We start from the raw sequence: 24,825 nt of genomic DNA on the forward strand, positions 1-24,825 counted from the left end.
CAACTATCGTTGGGTACTAGTAAAGGACATTTTGCTATAATCCCCCTGCTTTGACTGTTGTTTCTAACTGAAATGAAGTAGAAGTAATATAAATATAAACAGCTTTCCCTCCAGTAAGAAAGGGAGATGGTAGTGAAAAATAATTTGTGGGGGAAAGTTGCCTCCTAAAGATTTGTGACTATGTTCCCTTCCCTTCTTCCCAGATGCATTTAATGCTCCTAGCTTAACAGAAGCAGCTCGTGTGCTGCTATAAAACGACCAGATGCCGTGCCTATGATTTGTTCTCACACAAGTCCTAACACCATCCATCATAGAGTGAAATCCACAATAAAATGCTAAATGGTAAAAATGGGAGCCGTTGAACGCTCTCTTCCTAGGATCCACACATCCCACTTCTCACGTTTCAGGGTTGTTACAGACGCAGCACTGATCACAGCACCAAGCCATCACTTCATAATTATATAAATGTCCTCCAAATAAATAATGATGCAGACATGCAGACAGATGGAGACGTGTCAAATCCAAAGGTGCAATGGCCGGCAGTGCACAATGATGTAACTCTGGACCATCTGTACACAAGTTAACAATTAATTACAGCGCTTTACTGAATTTGCATTGTTATTTGAAACCAAATCACATATAATAAAAGTAGAGATCTTAACGGTGAATGTGGTCTGTTTTGGATCAGATTTGTATTTTTTTTAAATGTTTTTTAAGACCAGCACTTTGGAAAACATGGACTCTGCCAAGGGCAAACCCCTAAAACATATATATTGAAGTACACTGCATCATTGTAACATCTGCTGTGTTTCGTGGCATGTCTGTGCATATAATAAGGATGTTTGTCAGTATAATTGGAGAAGGTTTACCTTATGTAACTTGAATAGTGGGTTCCAGGTGCCAGGTAACACCCTCTGTCCTTTGATTTCCATCACATAAATTAGCACTTAAATTGCTTTGTATGCAAACAGCAACTGCAGACCACAAGTGAAAGGATTTTCCAAGAAGAAAATATCATAATTACAGTTATTTGAAGTGAAGGAACATAGAACAAGAATTGAGTTTTAAAATGCTGCACATATGCATTGCAATAACATTTAAAGCTGTTTTAATTTCAGATTTTCAAACTCAACTCAGTATAAAAGGGACAAGCAAAGCTTTAAGAATGTTACCCCCTAAAAACTATTGAACCACATAAGTTTTAACTCTGAAAAGATGGAACTGTAAAACACAAGCACCTGATGAACCCTTATAAGTATGAGTCACATAGGTGTTAGAGAGCTAAAGTAGGCCAAAGTTTGGGTCAAACAAACCCCCAAAAACAGTGACCATCAAAGAGAAATTCAATTGTAGTGTGACAAAGTGACCCAAAGTGCTGTTGAACAAGTGCATTGGTGAGTTAGAAAGCTAGAGCAGTTTGCTCAGGTAGTTTTCTTAGGAATAATGGATGGACGACATACATGTTTTTCAGATGAGGAAATGTCACTGAGAGCTACAAAGATCCCTTGCTGATAATGATTGAAGTTGTGCAACAAAATACTAGGAGCAGCTTTATTTTTGTCAAGGCCACTTTCATTTGTTCTGTAAAATATCAATTTGATTCAGAAACCTACAGTAAAATCTGATCTGTATTAAACTCGGAAAATACAGCTCTGAATGTTAATACATTTTGAGAGTTATTTCAGAGATGGTAATGGGTTCCACTCTCTTCCCCTTCTTTTTTGGAAGGGTAGTAACACATTTGTCTACAAATGTGTTAACAAGTCAAATGTAAGACAGTCTGTCTGATAAATAAAGCTTGGCCAAACTGCATTATGCAGCAGGACGGTAATTCGAACCTGCCATGTTTACGTCTTACCTAAATGTTGATCTGCTGTAAAGTCCTGCCCTCTACTGGGAGACATTTCAAACGACAACTGTAGTTGGGGTAAAAAGCAGTTCAGCTTCTGAAGCAGCTGAGTTTTTCTAGTATTAGTTTTCCTCTTGAATTATTTAAAGTGACTGACTGAGCTAAAAGCATTTGTCAGTGCTGACTGTCTTTGATCCTCTGAATCTGTAAGAAGTATCAGTGGCATCCAGGGCTCTCAAGCCTTAGTTGTAATAATTAGCACACAAAATGCTTGTTATATTGCTGCACTTTCTTCCTCTTGTTCTGTAATATTTCAGTTTTTATTGCTGTGTTCGTTGATTTCAGAGTTAATCATTAATGTTTCTGTTCCCCTTAGGTTGAGCAGAGCAGCAAACCAGCCATGGTGTTGTTCCTGATTAGGTACCTGATGATGTTGGTGGTGGGAATCCCCTCTGTTTTCTGGGTGGGCAGTAAGAAGACCTGTTTCGAATGGGCCGGTTTCCTGCATGGACGCAGGCGCAAAAAGTAAGCAGAAATGTGTGCATGGTCATTAAAAATTAAAAAATTTAAACTATAAACATTTGAAGATAAAATGGCATCATTTTAAAATTTGTCAGAAGAGACAAATACATTTGGGCTGTAAGGTTTTAATTGTTTTAACTTGTAATTAATGAAGGACTTAAAAGCATGTGCTGCAAATCTAGTGTCAGTATGTCAGTAATTTCCACTTTTTAACATACTGCACATGAAGCCTCACCAGTGTATTTGTTTGTGTAGGAGCACTGGGATATTATCTTCACCTAAGTCCTCCCACGCTAAAAAAACACATTTACTTCTCGCTTTATCTTCTTATTTCTTCTGTTGTCACATATTTGCTTTGAACAAATATTTGCGCTCCTCTTTGACATCACACATCCTTTCCACTCCCCTCTGCCCTCCTCTTAAACTTGCAATGTGAATCTACCCCTCTTTGTCTGCCACTTCCCCTGACCTTCCCACCACTGCCCTCCCTCGCTCTTCTCTCTGCAGCAGTGGGGTCAATGAGTCCTGCCAGGTTCTGCAAGAGCAACCAGACTTTGTCCAGTCTCTGTTGCGCGAACCAAACACCCCCATCATCAGAAAGTCCAGAGGGACATCCACTCAGGTAGGACTGGAAACAACAGTGAAATAGAGTCACAAGCTGTCGCGTTCAGACTCTGTAAAGCACCAGCATCAAATACAGTCACAGCTGATGTGGCGCCATTAGAAGGAGCTCTAGGGCAGAAAGTAAGACGGTGCGCCCGAAATGCCATACTAAAAAGTATATACTAAAAAGTATACTTAAATTCAGCACACTTTTGAGTAAATATCAGTAGTGTGCATTAATTCGGACGTACTATTAAGAGCGCACACCTCACTTCCTGCCGTAGGGAGGGGGGGGGGGGGGGTTGTTACCATGGTAACCTGTCACAGCAGCAGTAGCAGCTCCACTCCGCTATTTCCCGTTTATTCTGGCCGAAACATGATGACATTATATAATATTATTAAATACGAATATTATAATATTAATATTATAAAATAATATTATTATACTTAATATTATACTTATGAGATATATGTATCACTTAGCAACCAAGCGCCGCTGCATTGCATTGTGGGAAGTTTCTGCTCGGCTAGTGTCCATCAATCCACACTAAAAACATTCAACGGAATGAGTATGGATAGAGCATACTATTGAGTACGTTCTAATGTTTCGGACGCACTAAAAAATCTCACATACTCATTTTGCATACTCATTAGGGTGGAAGTATGGGATTTCGGACGCAGCCATCGTTTTGGGTTTGGATTTTAAGATGGAACCCTTGTAACGCGAGACTGAATTCTGGTTTTGATTCTAACAGTGGCAACTTTTAAAACTTTTAACATTTGATAATGAGTTATCAAAAAGTTGTCTTTAGTGTGAGCTTCATACAGATATCAGATTTTAGGGACGTCAACATTTCAGCCCTGGTTAATTGATATAAGATAATCAACAAGGCTGGATTTAAGTTGAAAAAGGATAACTTAAACATAATCTTCATTTATTTCAGTGTTGAAATAAACTCTGTGCCATTAGTATTATAGCATTTTTTTTATTTCATTCCCTCCCAGGGAAATAGTATGCTAAATATGTGTTGCATCTTATCCCTCTATAGGGGACCTCCACTCATGCGTCCTCCACCCACTTGGCTGCTTTGGACAACCTTGATGAACCAGTCAGAACTCACCATGGAAACCCAGCATCAACCAGAAGCAAGGCCAGCAGCGCCCACAGCAAGGCCAGCTACCATGGCAGCCTGCGCCGCGTTCGAGATGAAAGGTAAAACAATCACTGTCAGTCTTCTCCGTCCTTGATCTATCTCTAACTCTCCTCATGTCTCCGCCTCTCAGGAGCAATTCTTTGGCTCACCGGGGCACACAGGACCGCAGTTTCCATGGCAGCCTGAACCGTCTTGACCACCCGCTCTCCACTCACAGCAGCTTGCATCAGATAGACAACCAGTCGAGGCACAGCAGCCAGCGAGACGTTTCTGAGGTCCCACCCACCCTCATCACCCACGGGACCAAAGCAAGTGACTGCAGAGAGGCTGAAAACGACGGCTCCAGTGCCTGAGATCACTCACCTGTTTCACACGCAGCTGTCGATGCAGGATTAACACCTCCTCTGACTTTATGTGCCATGAGCTACTGAGAGGCATCAATCAGGGAAAGTTTGGAAAACTCAAACTTGCAATGGAGAGAAACTGGACAAATGCAGAAAGAAAATCCCGTCCTCCTCTTGAGATGACAGGGTCACTTTGTACAATTCAATAGATTTACTTCAGACTCCAGTTTGGTCTTGGAAGAATCACAAATACAGTGTTGGCATTATTTCCAAATCATTATGGTGCAGGACCTACATGAATAATGTTAAATATGATGAACACTGCCGAGTATTGCTTTAGTGATGAGCTTAAATAACTTGTCCGGTGTCTTGGTAATGTCGCTCATGAAAAGGATGTTTCTTTATAGTTTGGACCTAATGAGAATTGATGGACCTCCTTATTGATCAGTGAATGGGGAATTATACTGTGAACATTGTTGGCTGCTGAAAGATTAGTTATTTTGTTTAGTTTTTTTGTGTGAGAGCATGTGGGTGTGTCAGAGAGAGAGAAAGAGATAGTAAAGTTTAATTTCCCCTGCAAGCTTCAAAGAGGGAGCTAGAAGAGGAAATGTGTGCAACCTAGAATGTATAAGAGTTGTTAAAACAGTAATAATGAGGTCAGTCATAACTGTTTTAGCATGAACGCAGCAAGATAACAGTTCACTCAACACTGTGTTCAGTGTTTTTTAATTAAAAAAAAAAATTATTGAATTTATAATAACGGGAAAAAAAAGTCCAGATTCTAAAATGTGCCCCAATCGACACCAGCGATTTATGTGTAGTATAAGAAGATTTATAAAATTTGTTTAACAGCCATAGAATTGTAACCCATCATCTGTAATGCATCATTACATTCAAACCTCTCTGAAGTATTAACTGGAGTGAAATGTAAAAATGGAAACAGTGTCAGATTAGACGCACATTGATCACATTGTCATATACTTGAGGCCGAAGGGCTTTCTTGGAACAGATGAAGCATTATTTTGTTCAGTTTTTTCTTGTGTAACATTCACCAGTGTGTTCGATGTGTCCCATTCTTACTACTTGTACGTTATTACTCTAAAAACTTGGAGCTAGGATCAGCGAGTGTCCTTCTTTGTGCAGCATTTCCAGCTCCTGTCACTCAGTCTACAGATCAGGATGATATCCCACTCTTAAATGGCTCGGCTTTTCAAAACTGAACATTTGGATAGATTTAACTTCTATCCAACGGATGTGAAGAGAGCACGAACGACTCTCATCACAGAAGCTGTGTTTGATATCGATCAATCTCACAGCATCTTTGCTGGTGACATCCCTGCTAAAACCCAAGTATACAAGTTAAAACCAGTATCGAAAACACCCCACAACTGACAGCCAGCATTGAACCTATTGTGTGGTATCCAGTCATACGTTACTGAACTGTGGTAGTTTGTGGTAGTGGCAGTTTTTCACAAACTCGAGATTGTTTAAAAACAAACCAGAGGACAGGGCTGGAGCTCAGGCTTGCACAAAGAGGTGCAGACAATTTACAAATAGTAAAAAGGGAATCAATCGATGTGCTTTTGATGCTGTGACATTTACTTTCTTCTTGGTAGACTAACTGTTACAGTCAGTGTATATTGTGAACGTTTTGTTTACTCCCCTGCTCCTTAAAGATCCAGCTAACCTACCTCACCTGTACCTTCGCCTTCGCCGTACCTGCACCCGCAGGTGCTGCTTAGAACGTAGTCTGCATATACAATCAGATCTGTAAAAGTTGTGGTTCTTGTGTTACATCCGACCCACAGTTGGCTTTCAAGTCTACCTCTTCAGTTGAAGCCCGTCTTACGTCCGAATCTCTGTGACCGTCTGTTGTTTCTCTGCAAGAAGGATGTCACAATAATGGAACTTTAACGAGAAATAAAACAAAAACAAGTGCAACAAGAATAATTCAGAGCGTTAAATAATCAACCAAGAAAATGGTGTGGAAATACAACATCTGTTAGTTTAACCTTGGTGTTTTTATACAGGTCAGGTGTATGAAGACATTTATCTCTGAGAGTCTAGGCTTTACAACTCTTTCATAAATATAACAAGTCTACTCTTGGTTTCTCATGACAAGCTGTCTGTCATCTTGTTTGCCTTCATATCAGCTGTAAATAGATCGTCTGCACTATGGGATGACTAGTCTGCCTTCTGCCTCTCCTGTACATGACCAAATTTGTCTTTTCTCTTTTTTTTAACCTATAGCAGCTGTCTGTACTCTTGTCACTCATAACTGCTTACAAACATGAACCAGTGTGCTTTAACCTCAACATGGGACTCGGTGAGAGATGCTGCAGTTGAACTCGACGCAGTCAAGAGGAACTCTGCTCTCCTGCCATCATACATTATTGTAGTTCACCTCAGCCTGTCGTCGCTCATATTAGTCCCCCGTTGTGAGGGTTGAGGAAGAAGAGCGCCCCTCGCTCTTTGATGTCATGTTGTGATTACGCCTCATGTTTCCGTAGCTTGAAAATGTGGCACGTTGTCAAGAATGGGTCAAAACATAATATTGTGAATTTTGAAACTTGTACTTGACTTTTAATTTATTTGCAGTTTGGACCTGTAATGACTTCTTTTACATGTAGTCTAATAAAGGTTTTTATAGACTTAACTCCGCTTCTGACGTGCATAGTCCTTCTCGTGGAATCTGAGTTTCTGAGAAAGCCTCTGAGTGAAAAAGGAAACATTGCATAACAAATATAATCTATGTTACATGTCGTACAGAAGATGACATAAGTCTTTCCACAGAAATGGAAACAACCTCTGAAAAGGCAGAAAATGTGACTCAGTCTGCTTCAGTAAACAGAGACTCAAGGTTTCATGTTGTTTCCATTTGCAGCTGCATCTTGTTTGGGTGGAGATGCTCTGTTCTGTTCCAGCTACTCTGGGAAGTCATACTGTGGTGGAAAAGTTTCAGAAAACGAGCAATCGCTGCAGAAAGTGACTACACTTAACTAAAACCGCGGTAGGAAAAGATGTGTGGAAGTAACGGTGCAGGGCGGAGAAGCTTTCAAAAACAAATGGATGCTAAGTATATTTCTATGTTGTTGGTAACAAACTGACAACACACTGAGTGTGTTCTGTATGATCCTTTCACTATTCTTGACTCACATGGTTCTGGTCTAAAGTTATCTAAAATAATCAACGACCAAGATGCAAAGAAAGGAAACAGTCTTAAAAACACACTTCTTCAGAAATCATCATAAAATATACTATCTTTTAGTTTGTGGACTTGCATAAGTCAGCAGTATGGAGTGTTGTTGAAGAAAAAACCTGCACATCAATGTATAGGTATTGACCTCATTTTGGTTCAGTATATGTTGAACAGCTTTACATATTCAGTGTATGTCAGTCAGAAATTATGTGGCTATTGAGTCAAATGAATGTTAATAGCGGCACTGTAGCTCTTAGCATTAAATATGAATTCAGAGTCAGGAGATATATTTCTCTGACATATCATTTGAGAGATAAATTCACTGTCAAGTAGGTATAAAATGTAGCTTTTAGTGTCCTGTATAAACGTCCCTTCACCAGGGATCTGTGTCTCATCTATAATTTATAATCTTAGACAGGGTGAAGGTGAAAGCGGTCTTATCTGCTCTGCTCCTTTTCACTAACAGAGAAGTGTTGAACAGAAATGAAAAAACTATTTTCTTTACATAGTAAATGGTGATGATTATTCATTTTTAACAAATTACTACGTTACTTAAGAATTCCATCTGATAGTTGTGCCTTCAACGCTGGTTTAAGCTGAGAATTTCATATTTAAAACAGCATTAACCTATCAGCAAGCGAACTGCATTATGTTTCAGTTTAGCACATTTCCAGTCCAGTAAACACTCCAGCATCTCTTTCATAAAGCCTCGACTGGGTCCATGTAACTCGACACAGTATTGTCCTGCGCTGTGTGAGGGAGCCGATCCCTCAGCCTGCCGTCTCCTGAGCTGACACCTGCCAGCTGCAGCATGAGAGCCAAAGCCTCAGACATGCACGGCAGTGACTGCGTCAAGGTGGCCGTCAGAGTGCGACCATTAAACAAGGTCAGTGTGCCGTTGTTGTCATTCTTCTCTCATGAAATGCAATTTCTTGTTTGCTTCGTGTGTGTGCTTGACCATGTAAAACCAGTGTACAAACCTGCTTCCAAAACAAAAGAAGAGGGCACACTGTGTAAAGTGTACATGAACAGATCACAGGAATTTTAACTCATTTCAGTCCTTATTTAATTGAAAACATTGACATACAAAGACCCTTGTTTACCATCGTGTTGCATCTTTTCTTTCAACACTGTAAACAAGTGAGAAATATACTTTGGAGTCTCATTTAGTTTTATTTTATGTAAAGATAACAGTATGCTTAGTGTTGACTGGTCAGTTAAAGGAGCATGAGGCAGGATTGAGGCAGGATTTATGAAAAAAATGCGTATACGTTTTATGTTTTCTAGTAATAATGTCTGATGAAGCGTTTCTTATTCTAGCCTCATGCTCCTTTAAGCACTTGGATGCCACCTAGACGGCATCATGCCTTGCTCCAAAACCTTATAGGTTCATCATCAAATACAGTGCCTTGCGAAAGTATTTGGCCCCCTTGAACTTTGCGACCTTTTGCCACATTTCAGGCTTCAAACATAAAGATATAAAACTGTAATGTTTTGTGAAGAATCAACAACAAATGGGACACAATCATGAAGTGGAACGAAATGTATTGGATATTTCAAACTTTTTTAACAAATAAAAAACTGAAAAATTGGGCGTGCAAAATTATTCAGCCCCTTTACTTTCAGTGCAGCAAACTCTGTCCAGAAGTTCAGTGAGGATCTCTGAATGATCCAGTGTTGACCTAAATGTGTTAACCTAAATGATTAATGATGACAAAAAATTACAGTTTTATATCTTTATGTTTGAAGCCTGAAATGTGGCAAAAGGTCACAAAGTTCAAGGGGGCCAAATACTTTCGCAAAGCACTGTATCACCGTAGAGGCGCACTCCAAAATGTTTACAGGGACCATGAGAGATGTTGCCTCTATATAGTCTACAAATGCATCCCTCTTTTCTCGAGCTAAGAATCATGGGTTCCTCGCAGGGTAGCGAAGTCCATCTCAAGATTCATCTCAAGGCTTTTTTTATTGGTGGACATGATGGTGCGTGTACAGTGATCCGCTCTCAGCCCGAGATAAATCAAAACTATGGCTCTGATGTGCTCAAAGTGTTTTTGTTTTCTAAACTATATACTAAAAAATATCAGTGAAATACGAAGCCATCACTTCAAATGCATTAGCACCAGTTGGGTTAGTGGGTACGTAAACAATAGCATTAGGTACCACTGTCTGCTACTTATTGCTGTTGGTGCTATTGGTCAGTTTTATAGTGCAAATTATTCAGGAAGTAGTACACTATCTACACTTCAATATAACAAGTATAGTATGCTGTTTTACAGTTCTTTGCCATTTCTCTTCATCCATACAGAGAGAGAGGGATGCAGGCAGCCACTGCATCATCTCAATGGTGTCGACCTCCATCAGCATCTGGGACCCACGTGACTCCCAGAACCAGCGCTCGTTCTGCTTTGATTACGCCTACTGGTCGTGCAGCAGCTTCACCAGGGACCACAGCGGTCTCTATGTGCCAGAGGAGCCGGGGGGGCGCTACGCTGACCAGGTCAGCTCCAAAATGACCCAGTAGAACAGGCAGTCACACTGATCACTGTCACCTGGATAGACTGCTGCCATAAACCGTGTGGTGTACGTTATACGGATAATTAAAGAAGAACGTTTACACAGAATAGACACGTAGTTGTAAGTTTGCCCATATCTCCAAAACATAGTAGTGTCGCACCGCATAGCGACGAAGTGTTGCTGTTGCCTTCTGTCTGGCATCGTTCACATCACATGATGGGAATACTGACCTACTACCCTGTGTAAACCTTATTTATGTTGATTTTTTTATTGTCCTGCCAGGGGCGTATTTGGTAACATATAAAGCTTACATGTGAAGGTTAATTCAAACACAGACCCACTGCCTTTTTTTTTTTTTTTTTAAGATTTGTTTATTCAAAAAGAAATCCTGTACAGCCTTGCTCACAATAGAGTACAATACACATATATTTTTTTTCTTTTTTATAACCCCCCAGAACACAAAACACCCAAAACACAAATATATATACATATATAAAATAGTAACATATTACAATAATATATTATAAAGATAAAAAAACTGCAATAGATAATATTACCCCAAAAGGAATCAAATAAAATTGAAAAACTAAAAAAAAAGAAAAAAAAAGCAGACCCACTGCTTTTAAAAAATAACTCAGTTACACATTTGTGAAAGTGAAAGTGAAGTAGAAAAGCAAAGAACTGCAAATGGGAGGAAAGTTGCAAACTGCCATCCTGCAGATCTAAGCAACGATCTCTTACGTGAAGCTCTGCCGATTAGTATCATCCTCCTAATAAGCCTTTGATACCAAATGAGACACGGAAGGTGGATGTCATGATGTAGGACCACATATGAAGATGTAGAACATTGATGTGATGACAAATTTAAACTTAAGAGCATTCAAATGGAAGTGAAAAAGAAATTGTGACTCCAAGTAGCCATTTCACATTCTATCATAGAAATGGTAATGAAATAAATGTAGATACATAATAAACGGATTGGTTACAAGAAGCATGCATTAGCAGCTCATCATCCATCTTTCAGGACAGGGTGTTCCAGGACTTGGGAGAGGGAATCCTGGAAAACGCAGTGCAGGTACTGAACATTGTGTCTGTCAAATCTGTAACACGTCATATTATCCTACTCAAAATGTTTAGATAATTAAAGCTCTGAAATGACATCTGCAGGGCTACAACGCCACCTTGTTAGCGTACGGGCAGACGGGTTCGGGGAAGAGTTATTCAATGATGGGCTACGGGCCAAACAAAGGCCTGATTCCTAAACTCTGCGACCGACTGTTCCATGCTATCAGAGAGAACCAGGAAAACAGACCGTGTCAGGTAAACACGGCCCATGTGTTTCTTTCTGTCGTAAGATTACACTAAAACTACCATGCTGAATTTCCTAAAATCTGGAGGCAGGACACTGGTAAAGGTGGAATGACCTGACCTGGATTTGTTCTTGATATGTCCACAGGTCTTTTTCAGCATGTTGGAGATCTACAATGAGCAGGTAACAGCAGGAGCGGTTGTTGTTCTTGCTTCTTCCTGTGGTGCTGTATGGTAGATGTCTCTGTGGATGCTGCTGCCGCACCTGTTTCCTCTCTGTTGTGTCCAGGTGGTCGACCTGCTGTCTCGGGGGTCTCGTACTCCAGGTGGACTCAGGGTCAGAGAAGATCAGCTGAGAGGATTCTACGTGGAGGGTCTGCGGACCATCCCCTGTGAGAGTGCGGCACAGGTAGAAATATCCACGGAAAGGTTATGGGAAGTAAAGAAGCGTGTAAATATCCGTCCATCCTCTGTACCAGTCGCAGGGGTCGGCTGGAGCCAGTCCCGGCTCTCTTCAGGTGACAGGCAGGGACACACCCTGGACTGGGCCACTTATAGACAAACAACCACACACACATTCCCTCCTATGGACCATTTACAACCACTAATTCATCTGGAAGACTGAGAGAAAACCTACGCTTTTATGTAACTCTTGATTTCAAGTTTTTATTGTAGATTCAAGACCACCTCCACTTTGCTAACATCCCACATTTGGTTTTTGAACTGTAATGTAAAGTTGTCTGTTATGATTAACAACTAATCACGTTACTCATTTTCTTTTTTTTTTTTAATACTCTTTTTTATTGGTTTTTCAATTTTATGGGTACAAACATTAGAACAGAACAAAATGAAATACAACAAAACATTAAAATAAAATTAAAAGAAAAAAAACAAAAAAAAAAATACACCCCAGACCAACAGTAAGCGCTGCGCAGTACGTATGCATAAATTGAATAAGTAAAATAGGTAAATTAAGAGACAGGTAAACGAAGAGCACATACATGGGATAAGTGAAAGAAAAAATAGGCAGTCCTCATCTTTCAGGCGCAGAAGCTGAGTTAAGGTCTCTGTAAGAAGGAGTGCAATGGTTCCCAGATCCTCCAAAACTTGTCAGATTTGTGATTAAGGTCATGAGTCAACTTCTCGAGAGGAATAAGAACAGAAATCTGTGACATCCACATGTCGACTGTAGGGACCTGGGGAGTGGACCACCGCAGCAAGATACATTTTTTAGCCAGGAACAAAAGAATTATCAACAGAGATTTGGTGTCCGTGTCCAAAAAATTGTCTGGAGCAACATGGTTAAGTAAAAAGAAAGAAGGAGTCAGCGAGAGCTGTTTACCAATGACCTCCTGGATTACAGAAAATCTGGATGTGGTCACATGACCAAAACAAATGGATAAATGTACCTTTGTGTGTCTTACATTTATAACGGAGGTTGGAAGTGTCATTTTCTGGAGGCTTTACTCATTTTCAATGTCAAGAATGGATGAAGTATAAAGTTCCAGCTGAACAGTCACTAATGAGACAAAAATAAATAAAAAGCAAACTGTGAGACTTATGGGCACTTGACCTAATATAATGGGCCGTTTAAGCTTAGATTACGTGTTTTACTCCTCACTCCTGTCAGGTGTCCAAGGTTATATGCAAATATTACTATATTGGGGTCAGCTCATCACTGGATGATTTTGGTGTCTCTACATCACTGCTGGTGGTGTGGGGTCTGCATGTTCCCACCACGCCTGTGTGGGCCCTCCCCAGGTAACTTTTCCCTGAGTTCAGGGGGAAAAAAAGGATGTCAGTTTGATTAGTGATTATAAAATTGACCACAGGGGTGAGTGTGAACTTGCAAGGTAGTTTGTCTCAGTGGTCTTGTGACGGACTGGCATCATTTCCAGGAAGTGATACTGGCTGGCTTCTTTCTTTCCTCCACATCTCATTTGATGGCAGCTGTGTCAGTGGTTGACATTTCCCCCAGTTTGTTTCTGTTTTGCCCCGCCTGTGTCCAATCTGCCCTGATTGTCTGCACCTGTGTCTCGTTATCCCCTGTGAATATCTGGTCTTGTCATTCCCTTGCTCCTTGTGGTTCCGTACTGTGTTTTCCTCCATGTGTCCTGCCAAGTTTTTCCTCCAGTTGTTTTTTATCCCTGTTTCTGTGTTATTGATCCTGCTAAGCAGCGCTTTGGTTTTTGGTCCCTGCCTTTTTTGTGGAATAAACCCTTTTTTTGTTGAACTCCTGCCTCTCGCTCTCCTGCATCTGGGTCCTCGCCACACCAGTCGTGACAAGCGTTGACAGACTCCACCATGACAACCCTGAACAAAATAATATATAAAAAGTGGAGGAAAGGCCATTGCCATGTATCATGGCTCTCTTGATGTGAGAGTAAATCAAATTAAAATCAAACAGGTGGGGTACAGTGCCATGGATGGGTGCATGGACTCCAGCCCTCCCAAGGCTGAGCAAGGCTCCGACATCATGACCCAAGTCCTTGGTCTGTTTCTGAATTCTGTAGCTTAACTTGAAGAAAGATCCAGACCAGTGGCAGAGGCCAGCTTTACCTGCTGCTTCAGACTGTACCCCAACAGCTGAGCATCACCTGACCTACCTCCATTTTTACTGCGAAACATAAAAAAATTGAGCAATGACAACAAAAGCACAGAAACCTGGACCTTTAGCACTATAGTGCAGTTTCTTTCTGCAGGTGGAGCAGTTGATGGAACAAGGGACCAGGACTCGAACCACGGCTGCCACTCACATGAATGCCAACAGCAGCCGCTCACACATGCTCATTATCCTGCAGCTCAAACAGGTAACAGGCTTCATTTATAAAATAGACATTTACTTACATGACTTACATCCCTACTTAATTGTGTATGATATTCACAAACTATTCTAATTGTTTGGAAAACTGTAGGAGTTAAACAGACTCAAAATAATACAGTTTTGTACGAGGCACGGCCTACTACAATGTAAAGTAGTGCACAAGGTTCACTACACTAATATCTCAAATCTATCCCAATGCAACTGACTCCTGTAATAGGTGCAAACAATCCCCCACTGACCATTCTCATATTTTCTGGTCCCGTCCCAGTCTTGCCACATTCTGGTAGGAAATCTTTAAAACTCTTAGCACAGCATATAACACAACCATCTCTCTTGAACCTCTCGTAGCCTTGTTTGGGCCCCCCTACAGCCTTTTACTTCTAGATTTATACAGAATGTCCTTGCCTTTACCACCCTGTTAGCCAGGCGTCTTATACTCCTTAAATGGAAACATTCTCACTCTGCATCTCATAGTAGGTGGGTGGAAGAAGTTTTACTGGTCATGAGTCTTGAAAAGCTTAGATTTTCCCTGAATGCCTCCTCCCATTCATTTGAAAGGACCTGGAGACCTCTGCTAAGTCATATTGAGTTTTTGACATCTCTGTGTTGGTGTGGTGACTGAGCCCCCCTTCCCCCCATCTATTTTATTTTATTAAAGGAGCATGAGGCAGGATTGAGGCAGGATTTATGAAAAAAATGCGTATATGTTTTAAGTTTTCTAGTAATAATGTCAGATGAAGCGTTCCTAACCAAAAAGAATGAGCCCTCTAGTGTATCTCTCCGTTGCCTTGAACAGGCTGTGTGCTGCAAAATGTGCTGCAATTCCGACCCGAATTTCCCACGCTGGGCTGCGGTCAAATGACGCTGCATGCACGTTCTCCCGTGCCGGCTTCGTTGGCTGCAGTAACCCCGACGGTCGTCTTGGCGCTAATGAGTCTCATTTCTTATTCTTGCCTCAAGCTTCTTTAATTAATTCCCCTTTTTTTCCTTATTATTATTATTTATGTATTTTTTTTCGTTTTCTTTATACTTGGTTGTTTTTTTTGTCTATGGGTCTGTTGTGAGTTCTGGGGTGGGGATGGGAATGTGGGAGGGATATAAAAAGATGGGGAAAATGGAAGGATGGAAGAACTGTATTCCCTGTTATATTGCTGTACTACTGTTGTATCTTGTGAAAAACATTCCTTAAAAAAAATACAGTTTTGAAACTAGTGTGGGATTAAAATTGATGATTGCTGATTATGATTGCATATGCGTCTAGATGAAAAGTTCATAAAGGTTTATTAAATGACTGAAACGTGTGGGCAGATCTTCTCTAAAGAGAGCATCACTAAGCAGTCCAACATCAACCTGGTGGACTTGGCCGGCAGCGAGCGTCAGCGCTCATCGGGATCCGAAGCTGACAGACTGAAAGAGGGCACAGCCATCAACCTGAGCCTCACCACCCTGGGCAACGTCATCAGGTTAGCTCGACACTTTCTTTTCCTAGGTGTCCATTAGTTAGTCTGATTCAGTCTGTTTTCCTTCACTCCGTCTGCTTCTCCCCTCCAGTTCCCTGGCTGACATGGCAGTGGGGAAGAAGGTCGTCCACATTCCTTACAGAGACTCGGTTCTCACCAAGTTGCTGCAGTCGGCACTGGGAGGCAACAGTCGCACTGTTATGGTGACGCTTTTTAGGAACTACAGGACTGTCTCAGAAAATTAGAAAATTGTGATAAAGTCCTTTATTTTCTCTAATGCAAAAATGTTATACATTCTGGATTCATTACAAATCAACTAAATATTGCAAGCTTTTTATTATTTTAATATTGTTGATCATGGTTTACAGCTTAAGAAAACTCAAATATCCTATCTCAAAAAATTTGAATAATCTGGGAATCTTAATCTTAAACTGTAAGCCATAATCAGCAATATTAAAATAATAAAAGGCTTGCAATATTTCAGTTGATTTGTAATGAATCCAGATTGTATGACATTTTTGTTTTTTTAATTGCATTACAGAAAAAAAAGAACTTTATCAGAATATTCTAATTTTCTGAGACAGTCCTGTAGTGCTGCACAAAGTTAACTCGACAGAAATCTTTGGTTTTATAAAGTTACTGAAGTTTTTCTATTCATTTCAAGATAGCCACCCTGAGCCCTGCTGATATCTGCTATGAGGAGTCTCTCTCCACTTTGCGCTATGCTGAGAGGTACAGTAAATCATTTACACTGCATAAAACATTGTTTGTTTGGTTCTCCCTCATGTCTTCTGTTTTGGTTAAACCTTATCTGTCTGTGACCTCCACTTCTTCAGGGCGAAGCGGATCCAGAACCGGGCAGTGGTGAACGAGAGCCCCACTGAACGCATCGTTAAAGAGCTCAGGGCCGAGAACGCCAGACTCCTGCAGAGACTGTGCCGAATGGGCCACGAAGGACGCAGGGCCAGCGACGAGACCAGTAAGAAACCCAGTTTGAACCCAGCAGAACGGGATGCAGGATGGAACAGGTGAGGGTGAGGAAGGCCATCATGTGTGTTTGTGTTCAGAGGAGCTTCGTCAGCTGCTGACCCACAACGAACTCCAGATCAGAGCCATCCAGACTCTGTGGGAACAACACCTGCAGGAGGCGCTGAAAGACTGGGAGCAGCAGTATGCCAACATCACGCAGGTATCAACGCGCACATGAGAGTTTCTGTTGAATCTTTCAGCTCTTTGCCTTCTTCTCCTCTACTGGTTTGGATCAAATCCCCATCCCTGTCTCGCTGTTAGGAGAGGAGGATGATGCAGTTGCATCCCTACATCCTGAACATCAACGAAGATGCTCAGCTCTCAGGGGTGGTGAAGCTTTTCATCCAGGAAGGTCAGTGTATCTACTTCAGCATCGAAAGTGCATAAATAGGAAGAATCTCTCCATCGCACAGTGTCTGGTGGAGTCTGTTTTCTTCAGTCTCCTCTTTGGCACAACATTTGACAGTTTTTTGTTCCTCCAGGCGAGTGGCACATTGGACTCTGTGACTCACTCCCAAGATCCATCTCCATTAAAGGCTTAGGGTGAGTTTTTTAATCGCATTGGACTCTTTTAACTTGCTGATTCTTTTCGTCGGACAAGAATATTTAAGTTTTTTTTCAAATACCTGACATGTTTCGGCGATTACTTCCACCTTCATCAGAGTCACAAGATGCCAATTTTTCAGTCACGCTTCCTTTTAACATCCGCTGATGAATTGGCGACACACACACCATCTTGTGACTCTGATGAAGGCGGAAGTAATCGCCGAAACATGTCAGTTATTTAAAAAAACCTAAATATTCTTGTCCAACGAAAATAATCAGCAAGTTAAAATGTAAAGCCATGGACAAAATGAACTTTATTAAATCATTAGACCAGGGGTCGGCAACCCGCGGCTCTAGAGCCGCATGCAGCTCTTTAGCGCCGCCCTTGTGGCTCCCTGGAGCTTTTAAAAAAATGTTTGACCTTTTTTTCTTCTGTTTTTCACTTTTTTTCTTCCTTTTTCCTTTCCTTTTTAATCTCGACATTTTGACTTTTTTCTCGAAATTTTGACTTTTTTCTTGACATTGACTTTTGTCTCGAGATAGTACTTTAACATTAATCTTGACATTTCGACTTTTTTTTCTCGTAATTTTGACTTCTCTCTCGACATTTCGACTTTTTTCTCAACATTTCGACTTTTTTCACGAAATTTTGACTATTTCCTCGACATTTCGACTTTTTTCTCGAAATTTCGACTTTTTTCTCGAAGTGCATAATGAATAAAAAAAAATCTTCCCCCAGTTCTAACTAATTTAGATACATGCAGCATGTGTTGCCTTCATTCTAAGGCTTATACAAGACTTTTAATTTTTTGCGGCTCCAGACATATTTGTTTTTTGTGTTTTTGGTCCAATACGGCTCTTTTAACATTTTGGGTTGCCGACCCCTGCATTAGACCATACTCGACTTCTATGAACATGATAATTATATTAACAGATAATATGATGTTACTGATTTGTGATGTATATGAGTCAGGATCCAAGAGCGTCATGCTGTGTTCAGCAATGAACAGCGGCGGGTAACACTGACTCCTCTGGCAGGGTCAAAGGTTATCGTCAATGGCAACGCCATCTCCCAAACAACTGAGCTGCAGCACCTGGTGGGTCTCTGACATGACGCTGTAACGTTGCACTTGATATACAGACACAAACACAGCTTTTATCTTTATGTTAGGATCGTCTGATTCTGGGTTCCAACTGCACCTACCTGTTCATTGGTTTTCCATCCGAGAGGGGCGGAGACGACTGGAGCCGCTACGATTATGATTATCTCCAGTCAGAACTTGCAGCTGCAGAGGGAATCCACCTAGGTGAGGGGGGGTATCGCTGGGTGGAAAAGAAAGGGGTGGATCTTTTGGAAGCATTCCTGTTGGATGTCATCCATCTGCAGAGGTGTCAAAAGTATTCACATTCATTACTCAGGTAGAAGTATAGATACTAGAGTTTAAAAATACTCCTGTAGAAGTTGAAGTATCAACTCAAGTTTTTTACTCAAGTAAAAGTATAAAAGTACTGGTTTCAAAACTATTTAAAGTATAAAAGTAAAAGTAATGTAAGGGGGAAAAAAGCCATTAAGGACAAAAGCCATTGAAAATGAATGCATCTTAGTATAATGCAAATATATTAAAGAACCATATATGTGTACTATTGAGCATTAACATGTGTTTCAGAGAGCAGGAGATATGATGACTAGTTGCCTATAAATATTGTAATGGTGGAAAAAGTCAAACTTCAGAGGCATGTTATCATTTATCCTAACCTTTATTGGAATGTACATCCAAGTTTAGTTGCAGGAATCTGAGGGAACGGATGTAAGAACAAAACTGGACAAGAATATCTGAAATAACCACAACCAAATTCACTCTATCCGGATGGCGCAATTTAACTGGATATTTTTTTTTTAAAGGCCGAAATGAAATAGAGTAACGAGGCTGTTTTTAAAATGTAAGGAGTAAAAAGTACAGATAATTGCGTGAAAATGTAAGGAGTAAAAGTAAAAAGTCGTCTGAAAAATAATTACTCCAGTGAAGTATAGATAACCAAAATTTCTACTTAAGTAAGGTAACGAAGTATTTGTACTTTGTTACTTGACACCTCTGTCCATCTGTCTGCATTAAGGTGAAGCCAGCGCTGGATATAACCAGACGGATCCCAGCCTGCTGGCCGTCTTCTACGACTACATCAAACTGATGCCCATGGTGGTGGAGGCCAATCAGATGAGTCAAGAACTGAACAAGGTTCACTTTCATTCGCACATTTCATTGACATCTATGTACTGAAGGTTTTCATGTGTAAAGATTCAACAACAGCCATATTTGTGGGTAGTAAAGTTTCATGTTTCTGCAGTTATTGCCGATTGTGATTTCAGCGGGTGGAGTTTAAGCTGGAGATCAAGAACCTGGCTCTCTCAGACCCCAAAGGTCACGATCTGCAGAAGGAAATTGTTGTCAGAGTCACGTCTAAGGGAAATAAGCAGGTTGGTCTTTTGCTACACTTCCCCTGTTTCCTTTTATCCACATTATCGTATTACTGACAACGTTTTTACGTCTGACACTTTTTTTAGGTTTGGATGTGGTCCAAGGCCAAGTTTGTGAACCGCAAGTTTCTGATGGAGGAGGTCTACCAACAATACCAGGCTGAGCAAAGTGGAGACGACGTATGTTGACAAAAAACATAAATCATCTTTTTTTATGTCTCTCTCTCTCTCTCTTTCTCTCTAACTAGCAATCCATATGCAAATATGATCTGAATTTGACATGAAAAAGCTCCCTTGTGCTGCTTTAATAATGTTTTACATAAGTAACTCCCTCTCATGTGTGACTTGTCTTTGCTGCTTGGGGTCAGGAGGGAGCGGCAGCGCCAAGCGTTGCTTTGCCCAGAGATAAAGACCCTTTCTGGGATCCAGTTGAGCCTCTGCTCCTCGGTAGCGCTCACCTCTGGCTCCAGTCTTTGGCCTTTCACATCCCTCTGGAAGAGCAGCTAGAGGTGCTCATATTAGGCTTATAACAACACACACACACTAGGAATGGGCGATATTTTACCGTTCACGATATACCGTCCAAAGAATTCCCCACGGTAGGAATTTGTCATCTCGTGGTAAAAACGATAAATTCCCGTTGATGATGTTTTTGTGTAAATCTGATTTATGGTTCTGTGTTAAATCCACGCACAACGTACGTGAAGGAAGGGAGGAAGGAAGGAAGGAAGGAAGGAAGGAAGGAAGGAAGGAAGGAAGGAAGGAAGGAAGGAAGGAAGGAAGGAAGGAAGGAAGGAAGGAAGGAAGGAAGGAAGGAAGGAAGGAAGGAAGGAAGGAAGGAAGGAAGGAAATGGGCCAGAAAGAAAGAAAGAAAGAAAGAAAGAAAGAAAGAAAGAAAGAAAGAAAGAAAGAAAGAAAGAAAGAAAGAAAGAAAGAAAGAAATGAGCCTGAAAGAAAAAAAGAAAGAAATTAGCCTGAAAGAAAGAAAGAAAGATATGAGCCTGAAAGAAAGAAAGAAAGAAAGAAAGAAAGAAAGAAATTAGCCTGAAAGAAAGAAAGAAAGAAAGACAGAAAGAAAGAAAGAAATGAGCCTGAAAGAAAGAAAGAAATGAGCCTGAAAGAAAGAAAGATAGATATGAGCAAGAAAGAAAGAAAGAAAGAAAGAAAGAAAGAAAGAAAGAAAGAAATTAGCCTGAAAGAAAGAAAGAAAGAAAGACAGAAAGAAAGAAAGAAATGAGCCTGAAAGAAAGAAAGATAGATATGAGCAAGAAAGAAAGAAAGAAAGAAAGAAAGAAAGAAAGAAAGAAAGAAAGAAAGAAAGAAAGAAAGAAAGAAAGAAAGAAAGAAAGAAAGAAAGAAAGAAAGAAAGAAAGAAAGAAAGAAAGAAAGAAAGAAAGAAAGAAAAAACGATAAATTCCCATTGATGACGTTTAGTAGTATTTAGTATCTTTTAGAGCAGTGTTTTGGCTCCAAAGACTGAATGTGGTGATAGATTTATAGTTACAAAGGTGGAGTATTGGTATTTTTTTTTATCGTCATTTTTATTGTTATCGGGATAAATGCAGAAATTATTGTGATAACTTTTTTAGTCCATACCGCCCATCCCTCACACACACACACACACACACACACACACACACACACACACACACACACACACACACACACACACACACACACACACACACACACACACACACACACACACACACACACACACACACACACACACACACACTCTCTCTCTCTTCTTGACAAATGAATGTCTGGCTGGCTGAGCGTCTCCGTCTACAGGTGTTGGGGTCAGAGGGCACAGAAGAGGCTGTTCTACAAGCACAGCTGGTCCCCTGCACCTCCACTGGACTGTACGACACATGCACACACACATACCTGATTAAATACTCTGAGAAACGCGCCAGTAACCAGGTATTGTCACTTTCCAGCCCTCTGGGTGAGGACGACATCTTAATTGACCCGTCTGAAGTGCTGGGTCGACAGCTGGACTTCCAGCTGTTCCTGGATCAGTGTTATGGGGTTCGCTGGATACGGGAGGCCCGCAATCGAGGCATCCAGATTGGGTGAGGCAAATGCAGCAACAATTCACACCGAGGCGGGGGGGTGCGGAGCTCTTTCCCCTCTTCTCACATTGCCGCCTCTCCCCACTTTGTCAGCTTCAGGTTTTATGACTGCCGTCAGCCGCTCTACACGCCAGCTGTTTGGCATAATGTTAATCCGCTGTTGGACCACAGGGTCCACTTTGCCTCGTTCCACACCTCCCAGCGGCTTCTGGACTACCTGCAGAGCAGTGCGGTTGTTCTGGAGCTCTGGGGCCTCCAAGGTGCGAGTAGCTCGTGGCTGCAGGTTCTCCAAAAGTATTCAGTTTTAACCCCAAAGGGATAGGATTGTCCAAGTGAAACATGATTCCAGAGACTGAACGAGGTGACATCACATTTGTTACAAACTCAGTTACTGGATTATAATTCACTGGATTAAAGTAGAATATGTTTGAATAATTACAGTGACTACGTTTACATGCAGTCAAAATTCGGGTTATTGCTAATATTCCGGTTACTGAAACATTCGGAATATTCCGTTTCCATGCGTGAGCAAACAGGGTTATCCCTGTATACATGGTAATTAATCATTCAGGATATCTGGATCAAACCAGCGACGCACAGAGAATGTGATGACGCAATTCCCGTCATTTCCGCTTCTTCTTCCTGTATCCAAATTCAAAACAAATGGTGCTTCGCGCAACTTTTCGTTCACCTTCTTTTAAATCTCGCTATCCCCGTACTTTCTACCGTCTACAAATGCCAAAATGTTCATATCCTTCATTACATTTATAAAATGATTAGTCTCCTCCTCACTCCAAAAGTGTGGCTTGGTCTTGAGTTTCTCCGTGTTTATAAGAACTTCCTGGACTCAAAAGACCAGGATTCCTTGCAAACAGAGCATGCGCAGAAAACAAATTCATGTTCTATTTGATCGGGATATTCCGTTTGGCGTTTATATGACAGAATATTCAGGTTTTAAAAGGAGTAACCCAGGGGTCATATTCGGGTTTTTAAAAACCAGAATATGAGCAAATTCGGGTTATTCAAAGGGGTGATTGGTGTTTACATGGCCGTGCAAATTTGGGTTATTGCCAATATTCGGGTTTTAAAAGGATTATTGAGTGCATGTAAACGCAGTCACTGTATTTAGTTGGACTTGTACTGTAAACTGCCAGTATATAAGCTATTTTCTGTGTCAGACGGATGCACTCACTTGAGATCATCTCTGGAAGCAGTGAGGATGACTGCAGAGGGCGTCTTCATCATCGATGAGACCGGCCCAGCAGAAGCTGCAGTGAGTTTGATATTTAATGATCTTTCACTGTGACTTCCTGTCAGAAGTGTTGAAAAGCTCCAGACTTTGCACTTGTGTCATTAGATCTAAAGGTAGTTTACATCTAACATGCCAGCTCAGTGTGTGTACACACCAAACTGTGTGTGTGTTGAAGCCCGTGGCCTCTGCAGAGCTCGGCTGCTCAGTCAGAGCTCTGCAACAAGACTTGGAGGAACTGAAGAGCGTTAACGCCTCATTGAGGAAAGAAAATCACAGTCTGAGAGAACAACTCAACACAACCAGGAATGGTAACTGAAGTTTTTTTTGTTTTCTGTTCCAGCAAAATAAAAAGTGAAAAAAAACACGTGCATCTTTCTCCTCTGTGGTTTTAGGTGTGGAAGGAGGGCGTGGCCGGCCACTGCGCCCCAGCTGCGACGCAGAGTTTGCTCGCGCTCTGAAGGTTTTCTACCACAGTATGACCTCAGTACGAGGTCAGCTGCAGCGGCTGCGCAGACACAGGCCCAGCGTACGTGTCCTCGTGTGTTGAATGAATTAATTAATTTATTTCAGACAATTAGCACAAAAGTGATTGGTAAACAGTGTTCACTAAAGAACAATCCCAAACAACATATTCACCAGTATTAGCTCATCGTCGCAATATATATTCATATATAAATTTGTACATACGGTAATAGAAAAGTAATATAAACAACATTTCCAGTTGAATAAACTTGTAAGTATTTATACCTTCAGATATGACATTGATTGATGTAAATTTTCTGAAAAGGGGTATGAAGAAGAGAAAGGTATTTATTCACCCAACAATAATTGCCCTTATAGTAACCTTCCTTTTTGATTTCTATGCTTATATCCAAAATGCACAATAATTATATAATTATATATATATATATATATATATATATATATATATATATATATATATATATATATACATACAGTACATGCACACACAAACCAAACTGTATTCAAACCTATATTTCAACAACCACACAGCAGGCCCTTGTGAGACAATCAACCCCCGTTCACAAAGGTATATTCACAGCCTCAGTGTTAGTGACCACAACTGCAGCAAGAGATAATCATTTCATTCATTTATATCTTATATTCATTTTGTATCTTTGGTTCATGTCATGTGTGTTACCTGTTAGTTTTGATTCATGTGGAACCTCTCATGTGGTTGCACCAGAAACTCCCCTTCACTTGCTGTGTGTGAAATGTGTTTCCTCCAGGAGTCGGACCTGCTGGGGCTCAGACTGTTTGTGGATGAACATAATCATCTGCTCAGAGACTTCTCAGAACATCTGGAGCAGAGCGTCTCTGCACTCAAACAGGATGTAGCTGCCATCGTCCGCCGCAAACGGGAACGATCTGGAGTCTGGTCCTGACTCTGGACGTACTGACCCCCCCACCCCACTGCTGCCACGTGCAGTAGCAACATGAGTCAGCCAGAACTGCTACCTAGGTCAATCCCTGATGCAGAAACAGGTGGACGTCCGTCATAATAGTTCACACTAAAGCTGTACGACAACATGGCATCACGGTGCCCTTTTCTTTCTTACATCTTATTAAAGAGGACAAATATCTGTGAAAACAGCATAAAGTTTTAGTTGAGTAAGGTTTAATGCAGGACTTGAGAGACCTGGTGG

General features: G+C 41.0%; 2 protein-coding genes across 2 annotated transcripts in view; both read left to right on the forward strand.

Moving 5' to 3' along the window:
- Positions 1–4,504, forward strand: part of LOC133463628 (frizzled-3-like) — a 34,954-nt gene extending 30,450 nt beyond the window's left edge. The window contains exons 8-11 of the mRNA XM_061745274.1: positions 2,226–2,374; positions 2,879–2,993; positions 4,024–4,187; positions 4,259–4,504. Of these exons, the coding sequence (XP_061601258.1) occupies positions 2,226–2,374; positions 2,879–2,993; positions 4,024–4,187; positions 4,259–4,481 (651 nt within the window). The 3' untranslated portion in view covers positions 4,482–4,504. The remainder of the gene's footprint in view (positions 1–2,225; positions 2,375–2,878; positions 2,994–4,023; positions 4,188–4,258) is intronic.
- Positions 4,505–8,503: 3,999 nt separating this feature from the next.
- On the forward strand, positions 8,504–24,564 carry kif28 (kinesin family member 28). The gene is made up of 27 exons (XM_061710912.1): positions 8,504–8,557; positions 9,980–10,171; positions 11,213–11,263; positions 11,356–11,508; positions 11,645–11,680; positions 11,786–11,905; positions 14,199–14,306; positions 15,629–15,783; positions 15,872–15,983; positions 16,445–16,512; positions 16,617–16,759; positions 16,848–16,969; positions 17,071–17,161; positions 17,292–17,352; positions 18,329–18,452; positions 18,527–18,662; positions 19,471–19,589; positions 19,721–19,828; positions 19,916–20,012; positions 20,204–20,337; positions 21,623–21,693; positions 21,772–21,906; positions 22,000–22,166; positions 23,085–23,179; positions 23,334–23,466; positions 23,551–23,690; positions 24,412–24,564. The coding sequence occupies exons 1-27, from the start codon at positions 8,504–8,506 to the stop codon at positions 24,562–24,564; spliced, it is 3,078 nt and encodes a 1,025-aa protein (XP_061566896.1).
- The last annotated feature ends 261 nt before the right edge of the window (positions 24,565–24,825 follow it).

The sequence above is a fragment of the Cololabis saira genome, chromosome 2 (assembly GCF_033807715.1).
Source record: "Cololabis saira isolate AMF1-May2022 chromosome 2, fColSai1.1, whole genome shotgun sequence".
Taxonomy (NCBI): Eukaryota; Metazoa; Chordata; class Actinopteri; order Beloniformes; family Belonidae; genus Cololabis; species Cololabis saira.